This window comes from Oncorhynchus keta, chromosome 2 (genome assembly GCF_023373465.1).
Source record: "Oncorhynchus keta strain PuntledgeMale-10-30-2019 chromosome 2, Oket_V2, whole genome shotgun sequence".
Taxonomy (NCBI): Eukaryota; Metazoa; Chordata; class Actinopteri; order Salmoniformes; family Salmonidae; genus Oncorhynchus; species Oncorhynchus keta.
Window position 1 is genome coordinate 66,918,739 of NC_068422.1, and position 24,893 is coordinate 66,943,631.

The 24,893-nt window shown below is 44.6% G+C and overlaps 1 protein-coding gene across 7 annotated transcripts in view; it reads right to left on the reverse strand.

Annotated features, from left to right (window-relative positions):
* Positions 1 to 24,893, reverse strand: part of LOC118362334 (SH2 domain-containing adapter protein F) — a 127,686-nt gene that overhangs the window by 97,835 nt on the left and 4,958 nt on the right. For all 7 annotated transcript variants that reach the window (XM_052480994.1, XM_052480998.1, XM_052481002.1 and 4 more), the window contains exon 2: positions 4,252 to 4,393. In XM_052480994.1, coding sequence (XP_052336954.1) covers positions 4,252 to 4,393 — 142 coding nt within the window. The remainder of the gene's footprint in view (positions 1 to 4,251; positions 4,394 to 24,893) is intronic.

Here is a 24,893-nt window from a genome sequence, read left to right on the forward strand (position 1 = left end):
TGTATGGCTGTGAGTCTGTGCGTGAAGAGACTCCGGGTTTGAGTGGTACAGACTCATTCAATCTATGGAGAAACCTGAGACTGCATTTTTGGCTGGAGTCGACAAGCAGGGGGGCAATAAACCAATATTAATAGAAACCAGTCTGATTTATCAATGATCCAGTGCCTCTAATTAATTAGATACACATTTTACATGAAACTACGATTCACACGCCTCTGAAGGTTTAAACATTACAGTCGCTTTTATGTAGCGGTAAGCCCAATGCTCTTCAACAGTCTATATAAATGTGGTCGGTGTGAATTAAAGACGTGCTCTCTCGGAAAACCATAAATAGGAGAGCTCTGAGAGTTGTTGATTTGAGTATTACAGCCAGTCGATGCACATCAGTGAGGTCCAGTACCAGTGGACAGTAACACTGCCGGGGAAAATCTATTTCAGCCTGGACACAGACAAGACAAGAAAGACAGAGAGAGAGACAAGAATTTCTGACCAGGTCTCACTCCAGTAAATCCCTCCACTGCCATACTGCAGAGGTGTGGGCAGTGGCTCGTCTCCCTCTCCTGCCACAGAATTGTAGGACGCTAGCCTGACAAATATGCTCAACACTGCCAGTGCCAGAGCTTTGGCAGGACATTGGTCAATCAGGGGGAACATAGTAATTACACTGTCCATAGACATAATACAAAGAATGGGGCCAATACAGCCATTTCAACCATCCAGTGTAATCCAGTGTAATCCTATGCATAAATCAAAGTCTACTATTTGACACTTGCTTGATGAAACAATCACAGTGAATCCGTCCTTCGGTGCTCTGCTAGTTTACTGTGGTTATCAACAGGATGGCAGAAGTGGGCTGAATAAATCCAGAAAACAGCATAATTTCAAATGCTCCCTGATAGCTCAGTCAAAACAACAGCAAAACTAGAACTGGCAATCAACTGAATAAACTACAAGGAATACGCCTCTGAACAGTCTCTGAACACAGCAGAAATAGACATGGCCGTCAGTAAAACTGTATGATCCTTACAGACAGGGAGCTTTATTAATCGTGGCAGATATCTTCTTCTGATGAATGAGAAAATGTAAGTGTTGGACTAGTAAATGTATGTCAAAAGGATCTCCAATCTGATGCAGATCTGACGACGTACACAGACATGAGTTACACACCGAGGACATTCATACAGATATTTACTGATGTAAAGTTTATTCGTGCTGTGTTATTATGTCTTACAATGTGATTGCTTGATTACTCTGATTGCTCGCAATCCACATTCCTATCAACCTTGTTGATTGGAAATAAAAGGTTTCCAATTCAAATGCAAAAAAGGGCTTTATAGCAGAAGCCTGGCAGGGTCACATTAACCTCTCTAGGCTAGGGGGCGGTATTTTCCCATCCAGATGAAAAGCGTGCCCAAAGTAAACTGCCTGCTACTCAGGCCCAGAAGCTAGGATATGCATAGTATTAGTAGAGTTGGATAGGAAACACTCTGAAGTTTCTAAAACTGTTTGAATGATGTCTGTGAGTATAACAGAACTTATTTTGCAGGCGAAACCCCGAGGACAAACCATCCAGGAATTTTTTGTTTGTTGAAGTGACAGAGCATTCAATGAGTTTTCTATGTGGATCTTGCTTGCAGTTCCTATCACTTCCACTGGATGTCAAGAGTCTTTAGAAATTGGTTGATGTTTTCCCTTTGTGTAATGAAGAAGTAGAGCTGTTCAGAACGAGGGTCGAGTCTAGTGTACTGTTGTGGTTGGGGTGCGCGACCTGAAAGCTCGCTCCACTTTGTTTTTATCCGCTATTGAACGCAGTTTATCCCGTCTTAAATTGTATCGATTATTTACGTAAAAAAAATACCTAAAGTTGTATTAGGAAAGTTGTTTGAAATGTTTGGACAAAGATTACAGGTAATTTTAGATATTTTGTAGTCATGTTGCGCTAGTTGGAACCGGTGTTTATCTGGATCAAACACGCCAAATAAATTGACATTTTGGAGATATAATAACGGAATGAATTGAACAAAAGGACAATTTGTGATGTTTATGGGACATAGTGGAGTGCCAAAAGAAGAAGCTCTTCAAAGGTAAGGCATTAATTATATCGTTATTTCTGAGTTTTGTGTCGCGCCTGGCGGGATGAAATATGATTGTCTGTGTTTGTTTAATGGGGTGCTGTCCTCAGATAATCGCATGGTTCGTTTTCGCTGTAAAGCCTTTTTTTATATCCGACACCGTGGTTGGATTAACAAGAAGATCAGCTTTATTTTGAGATATTGCGTGTGTATTTTCAAGAATGTTAAATATTTACAATTCTGGAGTTTGGATTTGGCGCCCTGCACTTTCACTGGATGTTGGTCAGGAGGGACGGTAGCTTCCCATCTAGCCTAGAGAGGTTTTAAACGTTACTATTCAGCATAGAGAAAAGGTCAGGGTTGAAGGTCAAACCAGTGAAACTGATGAAGGCGAGAGGTTGTAAGGAGGGCCATTAAGTCCTAGCTTGTCATCATATGGAGCAGAAGAGGGGAGGGATGGCCTCAGTAAAGTGGTTCTGCCATTACACTGGGGAGAGAGGGCGGGTGAGGGGACGGTGAGGAAGATGGAACCCAACATGGGAGAGGTCAGGACCTTCTAATCTCTTATAAAAACGCTTCGTCTTCTGAGCCTTGACATCCCTAATGGAACAGACCACTTAGTGACTGGTCCAAAGCTCCAGAATGTTCAGTGAGGGAATATGCTAACCGCAAGATTCTCCTTTAAATATCTTGGAATTCTGTGCTTGTTATCTTCATTCTTTGTTGATGCTGTTCTGTCCTCGCACACTGCATAATCATGTTCATTTTGACAAAGTTGTGGTGAGTAGGGTTTTTGCTGAATCCTAGCGTTAGCAGAGCTATTGTTGTCTCAAATCCATGTCTTCTTTCAGAGCAGTACGGTTGTCACCGAACATGACTAGCTCGAAGAAAAAATACATCTAAAGGCCTGTCTTTCCTGAAGATGTATTTGCTGTGGAGGTTGTTTTCACATTACCCATATGCCAGTAGAATGTATTCTGTCTATTTAAGAGCAAAACAACTGCATTTAAATTGTATTTCTGATACCCAGCTCAAAATCATTTTGTGGTCTACCGCATCTGTCATGTAGCATGCCACATGGCCATCTGACCAAGTCAATTAGTGGCAAGCCAACAAAGGTCAAGTGACATATGGTCAAGTGACATGCTAATTAATTGTCAACAAAGAAGCAGCTTCCATATGCAGACATGATGAAGGCTAAGATGCATTACTAGACATGTAATTCCACAGAGAGGCTGAGGTTGAATGGAAGGCTAATCCAAGGTACCAGACAGTTGACGAACAAATACGGTCTGCTAGCAGTCATATTAAACGCCACACTAAACCGAAACAGAGAGGTGAGTTAGAGTGAGTTAGTAAGAGGTAGAGGGTAGCATTGCTTTGCACTGCTTAGATTTTTTTAAAACTTTGCTCTGCTCTGCCTTGCATGTTACCTCAGAGTGTGACGCCTCTGCCCTCGGGCTCAGCTGGCTCTGGCTGACAGCACCCGGTCAGGGCACCCACCCAGGGTCAAATCAAATCAAATCAAATCAAATTTATTTATATAGCCCTTCGTACATCAGCTGATATCTCAAAGTGCTGTACAGAAACCCAGCCTAAAACCCCAAACAGCAAACAATGCAGGTGTAAAAGCACGGTGGCTAGGAAAAACTCCCTAGAAAGGCCAAAACCTAGGAAGAAACCTAGAGAGGAACCGGGCTATGTGGGGTGGCCAGTCCTCTTCTGGCTGTGCCGGGTAGAGATTATAACAGAACATGACCAAGATGTTCAAATGTTCATAAATGACCAGCATGGTCGAATAATAATAAGGCAGAACAGTTGAAACTGGAGCAGCAGCACAGTCAGGTGGACTGGGGACAGCAAGGAGCCTTCATGTCAGGTAGTCCTGGGGCACGGTCCTAGGGCGGGAACATTTAGGGTAGACTGAGCTCTCTGGCTGCCAGGCAGTCGCTCCAATTACAAAGCCACAAGTCCTCAACGGCTGACCAGGGGGATACACGAGTCCCATCTCCCAAACGTCTGGAAAGACGAATGAAGGTGGCAACTGATAACTAACTAAATTGTATGCACTCACTACTCACTACTCACTCTGGACAAGAGCGTCTGCTAAATGACTAAAATGTCAAATGTAATGTGCCGAGGTTTGAAGAGCCCAGGGGAGAACAGAGTACTGATCTACCTGCCATCATCTTCTGGGCCTCATAGGGCTCCATGTAGCCATCGTTCTCTGTGCTGGCCTGGGTCACCTTCTCTGTGGTGGCCTGGGTCCCCCCATCCTGCTCCGCATCAAACGGGTCTGCATAGTCATCCAGGATAAGGAGCTGTAGGGAGGGAGGGAGGGAGGAAGGGGATGAGAGTAGGTGAGAAAAGATTAGAATACATTTAACTGGTCTGTTTAAAACCACAACACATTCCGGAGCCCAGAGAGTTACATTTTCTCCTCATCTCCTGCCTCTGCAATGTAACTGGAACCTTCGGAGAGGAGTGGAGGTGACCGTATTAGTGATAGTACCCGTCTGGGCTCTGCAGGAACATGTGATCTCCACACGTCACAACACCAAGGACAGAAGATTAAGAGCGAGAGAGACATAAATAACAGTCTCTTCCTCCGTATGTCTCAGTTCCACCATCTCCTCTTTAGACTTCATGCTCCCTGCTACGTCTAATTATACCGTGGCACTCTGACAGTGCCGGCTTTTCAAAAAGCGGGGAGAAAAAGGACAGCCCACAACTGGTAAACTGTCTTAAAGAGAAACAATTCTGCAGATGTACAGGGATTTGGCAGCGAGCCATGGCTAATTGCAGTCTTGCTCTCTTTCCTAAGAATTTCTTGCAGAAGCTGGTAATTAAGTGGACATCCTGTCCTGAGCCCCAGAAATACAGCCAACTCTTAGGGTATCAAAATTACTGTCCACACACAGTTTCAGAATCTCTGGCCAGGGCAATTTCCTGAGCCCCAAGAAAACTGTTTCCTTCACATACAGAATCCTCTTCCAGATAACAAAGTAAATATTTCAAGTTCTCTCCCATTTGCCATGTTGGACAGGGACTCCAAAGATAGAGGCTGACCAAAGGAGGTTTGGACCAGAGGGGTGTTGGACTGGCTAATACCAGTACCAGTAGGTGGAAAAAAAACATGGGTTATCTTCAGTTGGGACTCTTCAGAATCAATAGTGGTGCCAATCTGTTCACTCAGCGGGCAGACAGACGGCCTGGGTCCAAAAACTGAGAAACAACTCAACTGAGACCTACCCTGACTAAGTCAACACACACACACACAAAATGTGCAGACAAGCATACTGTACATTGATCAGCACACACAGGACACATTTGCACAGACAATCACACACATGCAGTCAAGCACAAACACACACACGCAGTCAAGCACACACACGCACACACAGGAAAGGAGTCGATTGGCACTACACCCCATGAGTCATACATTAGCAGGAAGAGGTTGGTTTTCATTCTAAATAAGCTCTTCAGTCATCTAGTGGACAGAGCCTGGCAATCCTAGGGTGAACTAGACTACTGCATGCCATGGCTGTACCGGCCAACCAACCAACTGTCCTTAAAAACAACCACAGCCCTTCCTCCACACCCTTCTCAGGACTACAGCCCACAGGGGAAGACACCTGCCAAGCCTCCCAGGCGGGGACTTTAAGGGGGAACCGAGGAATCCAGTACAGTACGATCCATATCTAAAGCATTTCCCCGACTCCAGGTTTTCACACCACCTGGGAAAGCACCGTCCTTCTCCGTCTGATCCAGTTTTGATTTCACTGAACAAGATAAGATACGATAGACAAAACTAAAACCTTTCAAAGTACAACGCATTAAAGAGTGAAAATATCACCTTGGATGTTGCAATGCTGCGTAGGGTAAGAGGAGAGGATGATTTATAGGAGGAAGGCGGCATATGCTCCAACAGATCACCTACACAAATGGGTAGATTAGTCACTAGACAGGTTTTAAAATAAAATTAAATTAAATGTGCCTCATACTGGCCACAGTGTGGTATACACCGATGGCCTGCCTCCTGCTTTTCCGTCCGTTTTCGGGACATAACATAAGTAGGACTAGTTTGCCACAGCGTAATTATGGGTTCCTCCTCTGTTTTTCTTAAGTGATATTAAAAGAGGAAATGCATCCAATGCAAACACTCTTTTGGCTTGTTTTTCTGCCACAAATATAATACATCTCCCGCACAACTTTAATTCAATTCAGCCAGTCAGGTTACCGATGTTCCTGAAGTATTCAACAGTTACATGTTTCCCCTCACATGGAGTATCTTTATCCACTTCACACTATATACCACCTTCGGTCTGTGTCCATATGAATACAGTAGCACAGCCCAAACCAGATACTAAGTCATCCTGACAAAAACAAGGGAGTGTGTACTCACAGCCAGTCTGACTGAACACATTCCATGTGGGAGAGAGCAAGTGAGAGAACCTCAGTGCATTAAGCTGCCTCTGTAGGGCAGGCAGCAGTGTACGCCAGGAGGCGTCAGTTTGTCCACGTGGTAAACCCAGCAGAGAAAGCCTGGTTTAGTAATTAAAAAGAAACTGTGCCTTATGACTGGCATGCCTTCAACCCCATACTTACTATATCTTAGTGTAAATGAAAGTAGATATTCAACGACTCATGTCAGTGCCCTCCTCAGAGAGGGCACGATACCTGTCAGTAGGACAGTTCTACTCTACGTCCTCATTCGACACCTTTCCCGTGTTAGTGTACTGTAGCTAGCTTGACGACGGATGGTTGCCGTGCCCACAAACATTATATTATTGTGTGGTCCTGTCATCAAACACCAGGGACCAAAAAAAGATTTATGTATTAAACAAAGTGGAAAAGAACATTGCAATCAAGCCACAGACATACTGTATATTTAGCCCTGTGACTGGTCTTGTTCGCTCAAATCATTTTTCAGTCAGCCGACGAAAGCTCTTTTTAGCATCTGGTAATGTTGCTGCTGCTGAGGGAGAGAGGAGAGCCTTTCTGCTTGTCCTCTGGAGCCTGAAGCAGAGGATGATACCGAGGCTGGTCCTGGATGGCAGCGTCCTGCCTCCCACTACCTCTCCTTATCGCTTAGTACTAGCTACCCCACCAGATTTTCATATTTTAGAACTATTTTTTCCCCCAGAGATTTTAATTTATGTGTCGACAGCGATTTCTCTGCCTAAGATGCCAAGAAACAGCCTTTAAAAAAAACATAGAAAAGAAGCAATTGAATGGACAACCTACATTCCATTTGATATTTCTCCACATCAATCTAACAGTTCCATATCCATTATTCAGTAAAACATTATTTAGGGGAAACAAGCAAACAACTCAGTGCAAATGAAAGTAAAAGTTGGCAGTTACCACACTACTTGGGTGTTGACTTTCCCCTGCCTTGGGCCACATCTAAAAAAGTATTTGGGAGGAGGGGTTCAATTAGTCTGAAGTGTTTTTGGGAGTTACCCCTTCTCTGTAACGGTCCCGCCACACTGCACTAATGCTACCCAGCTGGAGGAGTAAGGGAACATGGAGAGAGGGGACCATTAGAGACGAGGCTCTGCCTGCCTGCCTGCCTGCTTCCCTACCTGCCTTCCCGGGGCCTCCCTGCCTACCAGTTTCCCTGCCTGCCTCTCTGCCAGCCCACCCGCCTCCAACCCTCCCTGGCGGCCTGCTTGCCTGGGGACCCACCATCTGTCTGCTGGTATGTCAGGACCACAGCCAAGCCACCGCATGAAAGTCAAATTCACCCACAGTGAGTGCAATACTGCAGTGCTTCTAAATAGAGTTCTATACTGTATGTGAGCTTTTCTAAGCAGATATGTAAGCTGTGAGTAGCCTAACAAAGCAACCTTGTAGACTTATGACATGTCACTACACTGCAGCAGCACAGACAGAACATACTTAATGACTCCTGGTGTCGTGCTGAGCTACCAGGTTCACCAGGTCTTACACCTGCAGCTGCTTAGATAGCCAGTCAGTCATAGTAGGAGAAATAGCCCCACACTGCTTAAAATACATTGCAGCTCTCAAGAAATGAAATCTATTTCGAATCAGTGTGAGCCTAGTGAGAGCATTATCTTAGGAGAGCGAGTGTAACAGGCACCTGCCACTTGGCATTCCACACAGTTAGCAGAGAGACAGAGCTTCTGAGATTACAATTCAATTGGGCTGCAGTCCTCCATTATTTATTTATTTAACCAGGTCGGCCAGTTGAGAACAAGTTCTCATTTACAACTGCAACCTGGCCAAGATAAAGCAAAGCAGTGCGACAAAAACAATACAGAGTACAGTCAATAACACAATAGGTATGCAGTGTGTGCAAATGAAGTAAGGAGGTAAGGCAATAAATATGCCAATAGTGGCGAAGTAATTACAATTTAGCAATTTACACTGGAGTGAGATATGCGCAGATGAGGATGTGCAACTGGAAATACTAGTGTGCAAAAGAGCAGAAAAACAAAAACAAATATGGGGATGAGGTAGGTAGTTGGTTGGATGGGCTATTTACAGATGGGCTGTGTACAACTGCAGCGATTGGTAAGATGCTCTGACTGCTGATGCTTAAAGTTAGTGAGGGGAGATGTAAGTCTCCAACTTCAGTGATTTTTGAAATTCATTCCAGTCATTGGCAGCAGAGAACTGGAAGGACAGGCGGCCAAAGCAGGTGTTGGCTTTGGGGATGACCAGTGAGATATACCTGCTGGAGCACGTGCTATGGATGGGTGTTGCTATGGTGACCATTGAGCTGAGATAAGGTGGAGCTTTACCTAGCAAATACTTACAGATTAAATTGAGCCAGTGGGTTTGGCGACTAATATGTAGCGAGGACCATCCAACGAGAGCATACAGGTCGCAGTGGTGGTTAGTATATGGGGCTTTGGTGACAAAACAGATGGCACTGTGATAGACTACATCCAATTTGCTGAGTAGAGTGTTGGAGGCTATTTTGTAAATGACATCGCCGAAGTCAAGGATCGGTAGGATAGTCAGTTTTACGAGGGTACGTTTGGCAGCATGAGTGAAGGAGGCTTTCTTGCGAAATAGGAAGCCGATTCTAGATTTAACTTTGGATTGGAGATGCTTAATGTGAGTCTGGAAGGAGAGTTTACAGTCTAGCCAGACACCCAGGTATTTAAAATTGTACACATATTCTAAGTCAGAACCATCCAGAGTAGTGATGCTCGTCAGGTGGGGCGGGTGCGGAGAGCAATCGGTTGAAGAGCATGCATTTCGTTTTACTAGCATTTAAGAGCAGTTGGAGGCCATGGAAGGAGTGTTGTATGGCGTTGAAGCTTGTTTGGAGGTTTGTTAACACAGTGTCCAAAGAAGGGCCAGATGTATACAGAATGGTGCCGTCTGCGTAGAGGTGGATCAAAGAATCTCTCGCAGCAAGAGCAACATCATTGATATATACAGAGAAAAGAGTCGGCCTGAGAATTGAACCCTGTGGCACCCCCATAGAAACTGCCAGAGGTCCATAAATCAGGCCCTCCGATTTGACACACTGAACTATTGAGTCTGCCGATAAGAATACGGTGATTGACAGAGTCGAAAGTCTTGGCCAAGTCGATGAAGACGGCTGCACAGTACAGTCTTTTATCGTTGGCGGTTATGATATCATTTAGGACCTTGAGCGTGGCTGAGGTGCACCCATGACCAGCTCGGAAACCAGATTTTATAGCTGAGAAGGTACGGTGGGATTCGAAACGGTCGGTGATCTGTTTGTTCACTTGGCTTTCGAAGACTTTAGAAAGGCAGGGCAGGATGGATATAGGTCTGTAACAGTTTGGGTCTAGAACGTCTCGCCCTTAGAAGAGGGGGATGACCGCGGCCGTTTTTCCAATCTTTTGGAATCTCTGACGATACGAAAGAGAGGTTGAACAGACTAGTAATAGGAGTTGCAACAATGGCGGCCAATAATTTTAGGAAGAGAGGGTACAGATTGTCTAGCCCAGCTGATTTGTAGTGAGCCAGATTTTGAATATCTTTCAAAACATCAGCTGTCTGGATTTGGGTGAAGGAGAAGCGGGGGAGCTTGGGCCAGTTGCTGTGGGGGGTAGAGAGCTGTTGGCCGGGGTTGGGGTAGCCAGGTGCAAAGCATGGCCAGCCGTAGAGAAATGCTTATTGAAATTTTCGATTATTGTGGATTTATCAGTGGTGACAGTGTTTCCTAGTTTCAGTGCAGTATGCAGCTGGGAGGAAGTAATCTTATTCTCCATGGACTTTACAATGTCCCAAAACATTGGGAATTAGTGCTGCAGGGTGCAAATTTCTGTTTGTAAAAGCTAGCGTTTGCTTTGCTAATTGACTGTGCGTATTGGTTCCTGACTTCCCTGAAAAGTTGCAGGTGGTTCCTTTTAACATGAGACTTCAATATTCCAAGGTAAGAGGTTTTAGGTTGTAGTTAATATAGTATTTATAGGACTATTTCTTTCTATACCATTTGTATTTCATATACCTTTGACTATTGGATGTTCTTATAGGCACTATAGTATTGCCAGTGTAACAGTATAGCTTCCGTCCCCCCCTCACCTTGAACCAGGAACACATCGACAACAGCCACACTCGAAGCATCGTTACCCATCGCTCCACAAAAGCCGCGGCCCTTGCAGTGCAAGGGGAATAACTACTCCAAATCTAAAAGCAAGTGACGTTTAAAACAGTATTAGCGCACACCCAGCTAACTAGCTAGCCATTTCACATTGGTTACACCAGCTGATAGGCTTGAAGTCATAAACAGCGTTGTGCTTGCGAAGAGCTGCTGGCAAAACGCACGAAAGTGCTGTTTGAATGAATGATTACGGGCCTGCTGCTGCTCAGTCCGACTGCTCTATCAAATCAGACTTAATTATAACATAACACACAGAAATACGAGCCTTCCGGAAACTATCATTTAGAAAACAAAACGTTTATTATTTCAGTGAAATTTTTAAATCTAACGGGTGGCATTCCTAAGTCTAAATATTCTTGATACATTGCACAACCTTCAATGTATATCATAATTACGTAAAATTCTGGCAAATTAGTTCGCAATGAGCCAGGCAGCTCAAACTGTTGAGTATACCCTGACTCTGCGTGCAATGAACGCAAGAGAAATGACATATTGCCTGCTAAACTGGATTAGTAGTTATAACTAGTGATTATGATTGATTGTTTTTTATAAGATATGTTTAATGCTAGCTAGCAATTTACCTTGGCTTCTACTGCGTTCGCGTAACAGGCAGGCTCCTCGTGGAGTGTAATGGTTAGAGCGTTGGACTAGTTAACTGTGCGGTTGCAAGATTGGAACCCCTGAGCTGACAAGGTGGAAATCTGTCGTTCTGCCCCTGCACAATGCAGTTAACACACAGTTCCTAGGCAGTCATTGAAAATAAGAATGTGTTCTTAACTGACTTGCCTAGTTAAATAAAAGGTATTAAAAAATATTTATTTTATTTTGAATAATCGGAAATCGGCGCCCAAAATTACCCTAATTAATCGGCCATTCCAATGAATCGGTCAACCTCTAATTTGGAGGGCAAGTTGGTCAGGATGATATCTATGAGGGTGCCCATGTTTACAAATTTGGGGTTGTACCTGCTAGGTTCCTTGATCATTTGTGTGAGATTGAGGGCAGCTAGCTTAGATTGTAGGACGTCAGAACTAGGTAAAAAGACCAATCTTCTTTTTCCCACACCATCACATGCAGACCAAGTGGATCTAACAGGCAATTATCATATAGAGCATCTGGGGCCATAAAAGGGAGAACAAAGTTTTAGTTTGTGGTCATCGTATAGAATGATAGGGTTTTGGCAGTATGCTGCACCAATGTATAGCTTTCCCACACTTTCCCACACGTCCGTAACTATTTAGTTAAATATGCCATTCCATCATTGAAATTTCATAAGCAAAATCTAACTCTTCAAGCTATAAACACCAAAAAACAAATAATAACAAAAGTAAACTACCATTGGATGCACCAGATAGTCATGTGTGTGCGTGAGTGTCTAATATGACAGCCAGCGCCCTTGCCAGCCATCCGAGTAGCCACTTGAACGACTGGTGACAGTGAAGTAAGGTGAAGACGTTACACAGAAATGTGACAAATTTCACAGCTGGTCCAGAAAGGATGAGGGATGCCAGAGCTACTGGGGGATGAAGCCTCCCCCACCTCTCCCCCTACACCAGACCACCACAAGAGTCGACATGCTAGAGAAGGAGGGGGGAGGAGGGGGGTAAAAAGGAACTGGCATTTGTGATTTATGTCTCCACGCCACAGAGGATTTCAGCCACTGATAACCTAATACAACTCAGTTCTTAGCTGCTCGATTGAATTAGGGCGTTTCAAGGGGCTCTTTTTTGCTGCCATAACTCTTGTTCTTAAGCTTGAAAAAATGATATCAGAACTGCAGAATTGTTTACGCTCCAGCATATGTTTACACTCCTGTTTTGATAAATATTCATTTAAAAAGGGAGATTTAACAACAGATAACATCACACTGCCTATTGCTGACTGCTCCAACTTATCTTCAATTAGAAATACAGGACACATGCACTCAGCTCAGTTCCAGTCATCTGAAGCTAACAGCTTGGCATCAAACATTGCCACAAGGCAATTTACTAAAGCAGAACCAATTGCAACCTCTGTTGTTGACACAATACAGCCACTATCAATAAGATACTTGTATGATTCACAGATGGGAGAGGAAATCTGGTTAGGATTCAATGGAACCCGATTGAGGAGCATGATTCCACCTGGGGGCTATGTTCCTCTCAAAAGAGTGAAAAGACTGTATAGACGGAGCTTTCCCACAATACAGCTCAGCTCTTTATTACGACATCTGCTAATAGACCAGGGTTGTCGACCTGAGAATCAGCATGTGGCTCTATGGGCCTCAACAAGGACGTGGCAACGCCAGCCCTGAATGCCTACTTAAGAGCCAGGGAAGATAGCTGCTAGCTAATCAAATGGATGTTGTTTTCCATGAGCACCCATTGTTTTCAATCAGCCACAAGCAATAGAAGCTAGAGCAACGCTAAGTGGAGGAGAGCACTTCTCACAAGTAAAGTGAAATCATGTTTTGTCTTCTTGCAGCTGAATTAATTTGTCAGCTTTGTTTTTAGACTTATTAAAGCACTCTCAAACTCAATGTTCCGTGGATAAAGCATGTTGCTTGATTAGGAAAGACTGAAAAAAGTGACAAATATTAAAATGGCTAGAGAAGACCTGTAGAGAAACAATTTAGAGAAAAGCACAAAGTGTTCAAGAACCTTTTCTGCTGTTCAGATTATAGATAATTAGCACGTGGTGACACTGGGTACAAAATAAAACATATTTAGACCTCCCTTCTCCCCAACGTTGCCCAAACATGCATTTCCCCAGTCATAGATGACGTGCTTTGAAGGGAGTGAGGATTTAGGAAAGAGTGCAGCACTTCAACCAGCATGCTCCCTGCGGTGAGGGGATCCGTTCTAGCATCTCCCTTCTTTGCACTCCAATATGTTCAGACATCATTCTCACGTGTCTCTCTGTCTTTCCCCCAGTCAGACATCTGTGTTGTTCAAAGCACAGCTCACACTTTTTTTCATGTTCACCTATTTATTAGGTCTCGTTAAAGATTCAGACCACATAAAACAGGCTTCTGTAGATCTCTGGGCTGCTGCACATGTGGGGTGGCTTTTCACACGCCAGCCGGGAAAAGCCCGCTCTTTTGGCACATGGAGAAGTGGTTTAGTGCGTCATTGATCATATACTTCGCATGGGAACACTTCCAGACGCAATGACAGTGACACTGATACCCTGCAACACGGGTCAGTGTCACAGCGAGAAAAACATCAGAGCTGCATTATAAAAATGGGACAAAAGAGGACAGCACTTGATACTTTGCCTTGAGATAAAAGAGGTACTTCACACCGCTGTGTGCAGTGTTCCCCTCCTACACTTGTGAGTGGGATATAGGTTGGGATATAGGTTATGCACAGGCAGGGCTATTCAGACCTCACAGGACCCTGTTTCCACACACACAGGAAGGACAGCCACACTACAGTCACACTGTAAATCATATTGATCATAACAACAACAACAACATCCAGAAAAAGGCATGTCAAAAATGTTATAAATTGATTTGCATTTTGAGGGAAATAAGTATTTGACTCCTCTGCAAAACATGACTTAGTACTTGGTGGCAAAACCCTTGTTGGCAATCACAGAGGTCAGACGTTTCTTGTAGTTGGCCACCAGGTTTGCACACATTTTGTCCCACTCCTCTTTGCAGATCTTCTCCAAGTCATTAAGGTTTCGAGGCTGACATTTGGCAATTCGAACCTTCAGCTCCCTCCACAGATTTTCTATGGGATTAAGGTCTGGAGACTGGCTAGGCCACTCCAGGACTTTAATGTGCTTCTTCTTGAGCCACTCCTTTGTTGCCTTGGCCATGTGTTTTGGGTCATTGTCATGCTGGAATACCCATCCACGACCCATTTTCAATGCCCTGGCTGAGGGAAGGAGGTTCTCACCCAAGATTTGACGGTACATGGCCCTGTCCATCGTCCCTTTGATGCGGTGAAGTTGTCCTGTCCCCTTAGCAGAAAAACACCCCCAAAGCATAATGTTTCCACCTCCATGTTTGACGGTGGGGATGGTGTTCTTGGAGTCATAGGCAGCATTCTCCCTCCTCCAAACACAGCGAGTTGAGTTGATGCCAAAAGAGCACGATTTTGGTCTCATCTGACCACAACACTTTCACCTAGTTGTCCTCTGAATCATTCAGATGTTCATTGGCAAACTTCAGAAGGGCATGTACAGTGGGGCAAAAAAGTATTTAGTCAGCCACCAATTGTGCAAGTTCTCCCACTCAACTCCCTCCAAATATTTTCTATGGGGTTGAGATCTGGAGACTGGCTAGGCCACTCCAGGACCTTGAAATGCTTCTTACGAAGCCACTACTTCGTTGCCCGGGTGGTGTGTTTGGGATCATTGTCATGCGGAAAGACCCAGCCACGTTTAATCTTCAATGCCCTTGCTGATGGAAGGAGGTTTTCACTCAAAATACATGGCCCCATTCATTCTTTCCTTTACACGGATCAGTCGTCCTGGTCCCTTTGCAGAAAAACAGCCCCAAAGCATGATGTTTCAACCCCATGCTTCACAGTAGGTATGGTGTTCTTTGGTTGAAACTCAGCATTCTTTGTTCTCCAAACATGACGAGTTGAGTTTTTACCAAAAAGTTATATTTTGGTTTCATCTGACCATATGACATTTTCCCAATCTTCTTCTGGATCATCCACATGCTCTCTAGCAAACGGGCCTGGACATGTACTGGCTTAAGCAGGGGGACACATCTGGCACTGCAGGATTTGAGTCCCTGGCGGCGTAGTGTGTTACTGATGGTAGGCTTTGTTACTTTGGTCCCAGCTCTCTGCAGGTCATTCACTAGGTCCCCCTGTGTGGTTCTGGGATTTTTGCTCACCGTTCTTGTGATCATTTTGACCCCACCGGGTGAGATCTTGCGTGAAGCCCCAGATAGAGGGAGATTATCAGTGGTCTTGTATGTCTTCCATTTCCTAATAATTGCTCCCACAGTTGATTTCTTCAAACCAAGCTGCTTACCTATTGCATATTCAGTCTTCCCAGCCTGGTGCAAGTCTACAATTTTGTTTCTGGTGTCCTTTGACAGCTCTTTGGTCTTGGCCATAGTGGAGTTTGGAGTGTGACTGTTTGAGGTTGTGGACAAGTGTCTTTTATACTGATAACAAGTTCAAACAGGTTCCATTAATACAGGTAACGAGTGGAGGACAGAGGAGCCTCTTAAAGAAGAAGTTACAGGTCTGTGAGAGCCAGTTTGTAGGTGACTAAATACTTATTTTCCACCATAATTTGCAAATAAATTCATTACAAATCCTACAATGTGATTTTATGGATTTGTTTTCTAATTTTGTCTGTCATAGTTGAAGTGTACCTATGATGAAAATTACAGGCCTTTCATATTTTTAAGTCGGAGAATTTACACAGTTGGTGGCTGACTAAAAACTGTTTTGCCCCACTGTATATGTGCTTTCGTGAGCAGGGGGACTTTGCGGGCGCTGCAGGATTTCAGTCCTTCCCGGCGTAGTGTGTTACAAATTATTTTCTTGGTGACTATGGTCCCAGCTGCCTTGAGATCATTGACAAGATCCTCCCGTGTAGTTCTGGGCTGATTCCTCACCGTTCTCATGATCATTGCAACTCCACAAGGTGAGATCTTGCATGGAGCCCCAGGCCGAGGGAGATTGACAGTTATTTTGTGTTTCTTCCACTTGCGAATAATCACACCAACTGTTGTCACTTTCTCACCAAGCTGCTTGGCGATGGTCTTGTAGCCCATTCCAGCCTTGTGTAGGTCTACAATCTTGTTCCTGACATCCTTGGAGAGCTCTTTGGTCTTGGCCATGGTGGAGAGTTTGGAATCTGATTGATTGATTGCTTCTGTGGACAGGTGTCTTTTATATAGGTAACAAGCTGAGATTAGGAGCACTCCCTTTAAGAGTGTGCTCCTAATCTCAGCTCGTTACCTGTATAAAAGACACCTGGGAGCCAGAAATCTTTCTGATTGAGAGGGGGTCAAATAGTTATTTCCCTCATTAAAATGCAAATCAATTTATAACATTTTTGACATGTGTTTTTCTGGATTGTTTTGTTGTTATTCTGTCTCTCACTGTTCAAATAAACCTACAATTAAAATTATAGACTGATAATTTCTTTGTCAGTGGACAAACGTACAAAAATCAGCAGGGGATCAAATACTTTTCCCCCCTGACTGTATACTGAAGATCTGTACTTTCATGGCATGTCACGCTGAAGATCCCTTCAGAAAAAACAGGATATTCCTGCTATGAACAATGCATTCTACATTTGTGAGGATGTTTTACCAATGCAGTTGAAAGTCAGTGACAAAAGAATGTTACACTGACAGTATGCCACAGTATCAGCTTTATGTATTTTCTCTTTATCCCTGAAGTGAGAGTCAAGGTCGCAAGTCATTTCTCTGACAAATGGCATATGGGTCCTCAAAATATTACCAGGGAGCTACTGCGCAAACTTGTTCTGTATTGGTTTTTTTTAAAAGCACTTTCTATTCTCATTCCAAGGTTCTAGAAACCCGAGTGACACAAAACAAAACATAAACATAACGCCGAGCCAAGAGGCACGCGGCATGAACAAGAGAGCACTTTGGACAGCAGGGTAGCAAGCACTGAGGCTGAGCCTTAAAAATAATAATAAATAAATTAACCATTTTCATTTTATTTGAGTTTACTGAGCCTGAACAGGTGCTTCTCTACTTCTAATGTAATATCACCTAACTTCAGGCCAGAAACCCAAGCGCAATGCTTCACCATCCTCCGAGTCTCACAGGAAAACCTGCTGTACTCTACCTTTTCTGTACGATCCCCTATTTTATTCCCTTTTTTAGCCAATCATCCCTTTCTATGAAAGAATGTCTCTTTTCAACTCTTTCAGATATCTCTGTGCATTCAAGTGTGACTAAGTCCCACCTTCTCCCCAGAGAGCCCTTATAGCACACGGAGGACCTCGGCTGGAGGGTGGCTGGCCCACATTCAGGCACTCTTCATATTCAACAGATATTCAAGATTAACACTTGAGGATACGCTTGACAAAATCCAATTTCCTTTCTCTGCTCTCTTTCCCTCTGAAATAGATTTATGACTCTTTGAATTTAAGGAAGAGGGAGTAGTGGTTAAGTTGTGTGGAGGAATGGACCCGTTGATGGTCCACTAGAGGCATAAAAGGCTGAGGCACACACACACACTTACAGTCATTTTGTTTGCAAGAAACAGCCTTTGGTAAATTGTGGTTTGCTATGCTCGGGAAGGACAGGAGAAAAATGACATAACTACGAAAAGTAACGCTTGACATAAAAACAACAATGTGCATCCAATGGGCGTGACCTTTCGATTTGGGTGTGTGATTTATATGGAGTAGGGAAAACAAAACGAGGCAGGCCCGGGAGCCAGCTGTACATAAACAAAACAGGGAACTTTGATGTGAGGAGGATGACTTGATTGCGGTGGGAAGCGACGTGGTCTCAGATAGCCTTTGTGTGGTGAGAGTGTACAGAGAAGGCGGCACGTCAAACCCAACAGCTCGGAGACTGTCCATAGAACTTGCAGGCAGGCAGGGTGGAGTCTGTCACCCTGCCATCGCTACGGGGCTTTCCACCTCCCATAGCAGGAGAAAGGGGAGAGAGGGAAGGAGTCTTTACACGGACTTCACTGCAGCCTGACCTGACTAGGAGGTCCCTAACAGAACACGACACCACAGCTTTGTATTGACAGTACAATGTCACAATCACAGTACAGTTTTCTCAAGCTTACAACATGAGGAAATATTAACCCTGCCTGATTATATTTTAGCACAGATGTGAGAGCAGAGTCCTCATTCCCAGACTGTTTGAGAGTGGAGAGCTTAGCGGAGACTTGCCCAGCCCCAGTCAAAAAGGAACGTCACCAAGTTGTAAACACTTCCCGTCAGGAAGGGAGCACTTCCTTAATCCTGGAGCAACCCTCGTTTCTTATTTTCCACCAAACAAAAGCAGACAGTCAGTGGCCTGGTTGCTTTACCTTTGGTTCAATCACTGCACCAAGCAATTTATATGGTGGCTGAACTATATTAGGCCTACACCTAGAGACAGAGTAATAAAACAGTGTTACATGTCAAACAGTAGTAACTATAGGATATTACGGAAGGGAAAACAGCAGGGCAAACTCTCTAACCTTACCCCTAACAAGATCTGTGTCCTACGAAGCCCAGGAGAGACATCAGTGCCCATCCAGTCTACAATGAGAGGTTTGGCTAGTTCCCCAGCGGTGCCTGTGGCTATGGAGACCACGACCCCAGTGGCAGATACACACACACACACACACACTCCAGCCTCAGCACCTGTCAGTGAGCACAGGTTATCATAGGTCAGCTCCACTGTGAAGGAAGGGCACAGACCTTAAAAGGGTCCACTCTACCTCCCAGATAGTAAATAGAGAAACAGCGCAGCTTAACTCCCCTCTACACTACATCTAAAACACCATGGGATAATGCCTATGCTACACACAGAAAACCCAGCATAGGTCAAATATGGCCAACTACATGGGAAGATCAGCAGTGTTTGGTGTACTCAGAGTTGAGGTTAAGGGCCGTCCTACTCTTAGCCACTAGCGGTGCGGTTAAAAGATACCAGTGCTTCACACAGGCTTTCTGCACGTGCCCTAGATGGAATGAAACCTCAGGGCTCAATTTGGTTCCTTTAAAATCAGTGTCTGATGTTGTGCTCACCAACCAGGGCTTCCCTTACAGGCTCTACTACACTGCGTCATTAAGAAAAACAGTGCCATGTGTCCACAGACAACTCTCCTGACTATAGTGGCCAATAACTGCCTGCATATAAAGGGCCAGGCATTATGTGACCTGTTGGGTTCACATGAACCATGCAGGTTGTACAGCTGAAAGGCTAGAGAAATACACAGTGGAACAGCTACAGTAACCCTCTTTAGGAAAAAAAAGCGTTGGGCCAGAAACCAAAAGGTTGTTAGATCGAATCCTCGAGCTGACAAGGTAAAAATATGTTGCTTTGCCCCTGAACAAGGCAGTTAACCCACTATTCCCCGGCAGGCCGTCATTGTAAATAAGAATTTGTACTTAACTGACTTTCCTAGTTAAATAAAAAACATTTTTTTTTTTGGGGGGTTCCTGGCTCAAGGGAACGTCGACAGATTTTTCACCTTGTCAGCTTGGGTATTCAAACCAGCAACTTCTTGGTTACTGGCCCAACGCTCTAACCGCTAAATGCAGGTGAAGACTCCTCTTAACCCATGTAAACCTCTAGTCATACACCATATGCTATTCAGTAGTTTGAGAATTAGGTATGCTATGCATCATTCAGCTTTCAAAAAACAGTCAATTCATGTCGTTATAAAGTTGTATAAACCTCTAGAAACAGTCCACATCAGTATCAATGGATAATCTCTTTCCTGACCAGATCAACATTTCACAACTGAGTTTTGTCCTCGTGTGATTCCTCCATGTGATCCTGTTGTGTAGTCATCTTCCCCATGCGGAATGACATCATCCTGGTGCGTTGAGGCGGGGTGTAATTAAAGTTAGCCGTGTTGGCCCAGCACCAGCAGAGCTCTAGGTTCCTTCCTCCTAAAGAACACTTCCAGGATTCCTGCCTGGGCCATAGGAATTTAGAAAGCATATCCTAACTAACTGATTCCCTGTGCAACTGTTAAGGACAGAATATGATACACCCATAAAATACCACAGAAGGGTATTGTTGTTAGGAGAGAAAAAAAAACCATGGCTGCCTAGTCCGCCAGGAAATGCATGACCTGTTGCTGGAATACAATAGTGGCAGTTGCCAAGGCAGCTGGGACACCTTGAAGAGTTCAACAAATGGATGGCCCTCTTAGACACTTCAGAAAACAACAACATGATTGCGAACTACCCAACGGTCCTCTAACTGGACTACAAGGAGATGCTGCGCCAAAGCAATCCATCTTAGACCAGGCTCAGCTGTAATTATGGGGCAGCGTATCCATAGCAACCAACAACTATTTTTTTTTCATTTTCTTGTGAAACATACCCAGCGAACATAATAATAAAATGTTTTATTGATAATCTTTAATGAAAAATCGAAATGTTGTCCCCCACTATGGATCTAACTAGCTTTCAATTCCACATAGTATCACTATCTAGGCTCTCTGGTCATCATATACTCATACTTTAAAAAATAAAAATAAAAAAACTGTATAGTTATTTGTGTTCTTAAAACTCTGTCGAGCTTTAAAAGTAAAGGGTCAGCATGTTTTAACTTCTACTGTACCCTGTGCCCTCTACTCTGTTTGACTGGACCATATTCCATGTGTACCAGAAATATCCCTTTAAGAATTAAAGAGAACATTTAACCTCCCATGGGAGTTACATCTGGAAATGACTTTCACAGAGAAGACAATTAAGCAGCAATTTTACAACCCCTTTCAGGTTTGACACTTAGAAAGCAATTCCTTCCAGACTTCTTCCTTGGCGATACAGTGTCAGTAAACAGGCGTGTGTTTGTGTGGAGGTGGGAGTGGGAGGAGAAGTGCACTTCCTGTAATGCTCTGACATTCAGCTAAAGCCAGCTATCAAAACCTGTCAGCTTCCATCTGATATTGAGAGACACCCACGCTTCCATCTGCTCATACGTCTAGAGACACCCACGCGTCACATGATGGATTCTGGTGCCCGTCCAGGAGGTCAGATGCCCGGGCAGTGTTTACGTTCGACATTTCTCCTATCACTACAAGGACTGGGAAAGGAGCAGAGTAGAAAACAGAACAACAAAGTGATAACAGCATTCCCTGCATTCCTGAATCAGGAATGCCAGAGTCAAGGCTTTGAGATAGTGAGGAAAGGTCAGAACACCAAGCACTTCTAATGTAGAGGCCAGTCAAACAGCCTTGATTTACCCACATAGCTGCTGGAGGGAAAACACACACATTCAATCAGACCATCAAACATCAAACCAGATTAGACCAGAAGACAAAGGGACGCGCGGTAAAGCATGTTTATTCCATGGGAAATTAAAGAGCGTCGGTTTAAACCCCCACGCGCTGTTGAGACGCTACTCGTAAGCTAATTACACACAACTGTCCCTTCAAGGACTCGGCTAAAGAACACCTGATTGGCTCACAGCGCCTGCTCTGATTCCATTATCTGAGATGTGATCTGGGCTGAGGAGCGTGGGGGAGGCTCAGGCAGCTGAGATGTGATATGGGCTGGGGAGCGTTGAGGAGGCTCAAGCAGCTGAGATGTGATCTGGGCTGGGGAGCGTTGGGGAGGCTCAGGCAGCTGAGATGTGATCTCAGGGCTGAGGGATCTGGGCTGGGGAGCGTTGGGGAGGCTCAGGCAGCTGAGATGTGATCTGGGCTGGGAGCGTTGGGGAGGCTCAGGCAGCTGAGATGTGATCTGGGCTGGGGAGCGTTGGGGAGGCTCAGGCAGCTGAGATGTGATCTGGGCTGGGGAGCGTTGGGAGGCTCAGGCAGCTGAGATGTGATCTGGGCTGGGGAGCGTTGGGGAGGCTCAGGCAGCTGAGAGATGGGTGATCTGGGCTGAGGGAGCGTTGGGGAGGCTCAGGCAGCTGAGATGTGATCTGGGCTGGGGGCTGGGGCAGCTGAGATGTGATCTGGGCTGGGGAGCGTTGGGGAGGCTCAGGCAGCTGAGATGTGATCTGGGCTGGGGAGCGTTGGGGAGGCTCAGGCAGCTGAGATGTGATCTGGGCTGGGGAGCGTTGGGGAGGCTCAGGCAGCTGAGATGTGATCTGGGCTGGGGAGCGTTGGGGAGGCTCAGGCAGCTGAGATGTGATCTGGGCTGGGGAGCGTTGGGGAGGCTCAGGCAGCTGAGATGTGATCTGGGCTGGGGAGCGTTGGGGAGGCTCAGGCAGCTGATGCCCACTTGAAGCAGTCATCATTCCAACACGCTCAAATATACATGTAGAGAAACGCCATGCGTGTGCAGGGCAAGACAAGGCATAGAAATGAAAGAATGAGTAGAAATGGGATGACAACAGAGATCGGCAATTGAGACAGGAATCGGTCTCAAGGACAGGAATAAAACATGTTAATGACAAAACAAATCAGCCAAGGTCTCCCCGGCTGCTAATGCAACACTTGACTTTATGAACCGCTGAGTCAAAGGCTGTTGAAAAGGTACATGGAAGAAAAAGGAAATAACCACGCAATAAATCTGTCAAATCTAATGTCTCAGCTGGTTGTGGGACAGCTGCCTGTATTGTGTTTATGATCCTATACTGCGTGATTCTACACATAGATAGTGTACGGAAACCGGCTTATGGACTCAGAGGCCCCATTCACTCAACAGCTTCCGTGGGCCATGGTGGGAACTATAACATGGCCCAAACATGGGCTGCATGGGGTCTCAAGGCCTGAGCAACCCTGGTGTCTAGGACAGTTTATGAATTCAGAAAGCCACACAGCAATATATTTAGCCACATGATTTTTATAAGCGTGACTGTTATGCACTATTTTTGTTTACACATTTCATAAGCTGGCATCACTTTCATGTGTCCTTGAGAAGTTAGTTAGTGCAGAGTCGAGTAGAGCAGACCATGCCAGGGGGAAGAGCGATGAGGAGAGTGTTTAATTAGCTGGATAGTAACAGATCATCTCAGTCTACCATGAAGGTCTTGTCGTTATAAAACAGGAAAACAACAGGTAAAAAAAGAAACAATGAAGCTGGGGCTCTAACCTGTGGATGGCTCCTATGTGCTCGTCGTCATAAAGGAGAGTCCATGATAGAGTGCATCAGAATGGACATAATGGGGCAGGCCTAAGTCTCATGTAATCACCATACATTGATGAACTAAGGCTTTCACCCCCCACCCCACCCCACCCCACATACACAATTTGAACTGAATGAAAAAACTTGAGGGTTGAGATTAGACAAAACACTAGACGGTATAGACTCTGCTATTGGCAGCACAAGCATTAGATAAGCAGTTATATAATTAGCATCCACTAGTCAAGTAATTAAAACATCAATGGGGCTGGGTCTGTAACAAGACAGTGGTGTGGTCCTCTCTTCCTAGCTCTCGCTCCTCCTATAGTCAGCATTCAAACACTTCACTCCAGCCAGTACAATTGACTCGACTATTAAGTTCCTGAATTGTGTCCATACATAGAGATTGTGAGGTCAACTATAGATCATGTTCAGTGGAAGAAATGCAATTAAGATCAGAATCCTAGCATTCTTTGATATGCTGCCACTACGTTGCAAACTGTGAAATATCTTAATAAATACCAGCTCATGTCAGAACTAGGCTGTTTGGAAGCATTATGTTTGGAAGCATTATGCAGAATTATCATAAGGATGAACTGCCTGATACTCAAGGCCTGTCTACACCACCCCTCTGTATCTGAACAGAGAACACACATACCGTTTTACCAGCTGAAAATCGTATGTTCCCACAGTAAGGGTGTAGCAAGGATTTTACACATCTGGGTTGTTGGTAGGGGGCAATTCCACAGTAGCAGAATGATGCTGAGACTCCGATGTTTCACTTTGAAATGTATGTCAAACAAAAACCTTTGGTTGCAAAGTTACACAAACCATACAACTCTGTGCACAAGGACTACTTTGAACAATTAACGGAAACTTTTACAAAAACACATTTACTTGAAGAACAGTGCAGTTGCAAAGTCTGGTAACAGTGACGCTTTGTTTTTGTAATTCCGTTACCAAAGGACGAAGAACAGTCATATCATCAGCTGCAATTTGACAAGGGCAGAGGCTAGTGCTATTATAATAGAAAATCCTCACCATCAAAACTGACACAAAATGATGTTGACCGTCTTCGAAAAGCGTGTGTAGTACATACAGCGTAACACCGGATAAGCCTAGTTGCTTTTACAGGTAGTTCTACTGGAAAAGGAATAGGCTATTCCACGTGTCGTTTCATAACCATCACACTTTCTTACTCTTACTACACCAACGTCAGTTGTGCATCTCAGCAGACAGACCCTACAGGGGTCTAGACAATAGATCCTTCTGGAACAGTACCTGACAACATTACCTTGGCCTGTCTGTTGGAAAAGCCAGCATGTGTAAGGTTGAAGGCCTGTGTTGCCTAGTGATTAAACTCTCGTGGGGACTGTCTGCTCTCTTTATTACTTAGCCCCCCTCACATTTCACCACAGTACTAAACAAAAATCCAGTCTTCTGACTTAGAAGGATTCTAACTCACCCACCCCTCACATGGATGTGATACAATTTCAGCATATCGTCATGTTCAT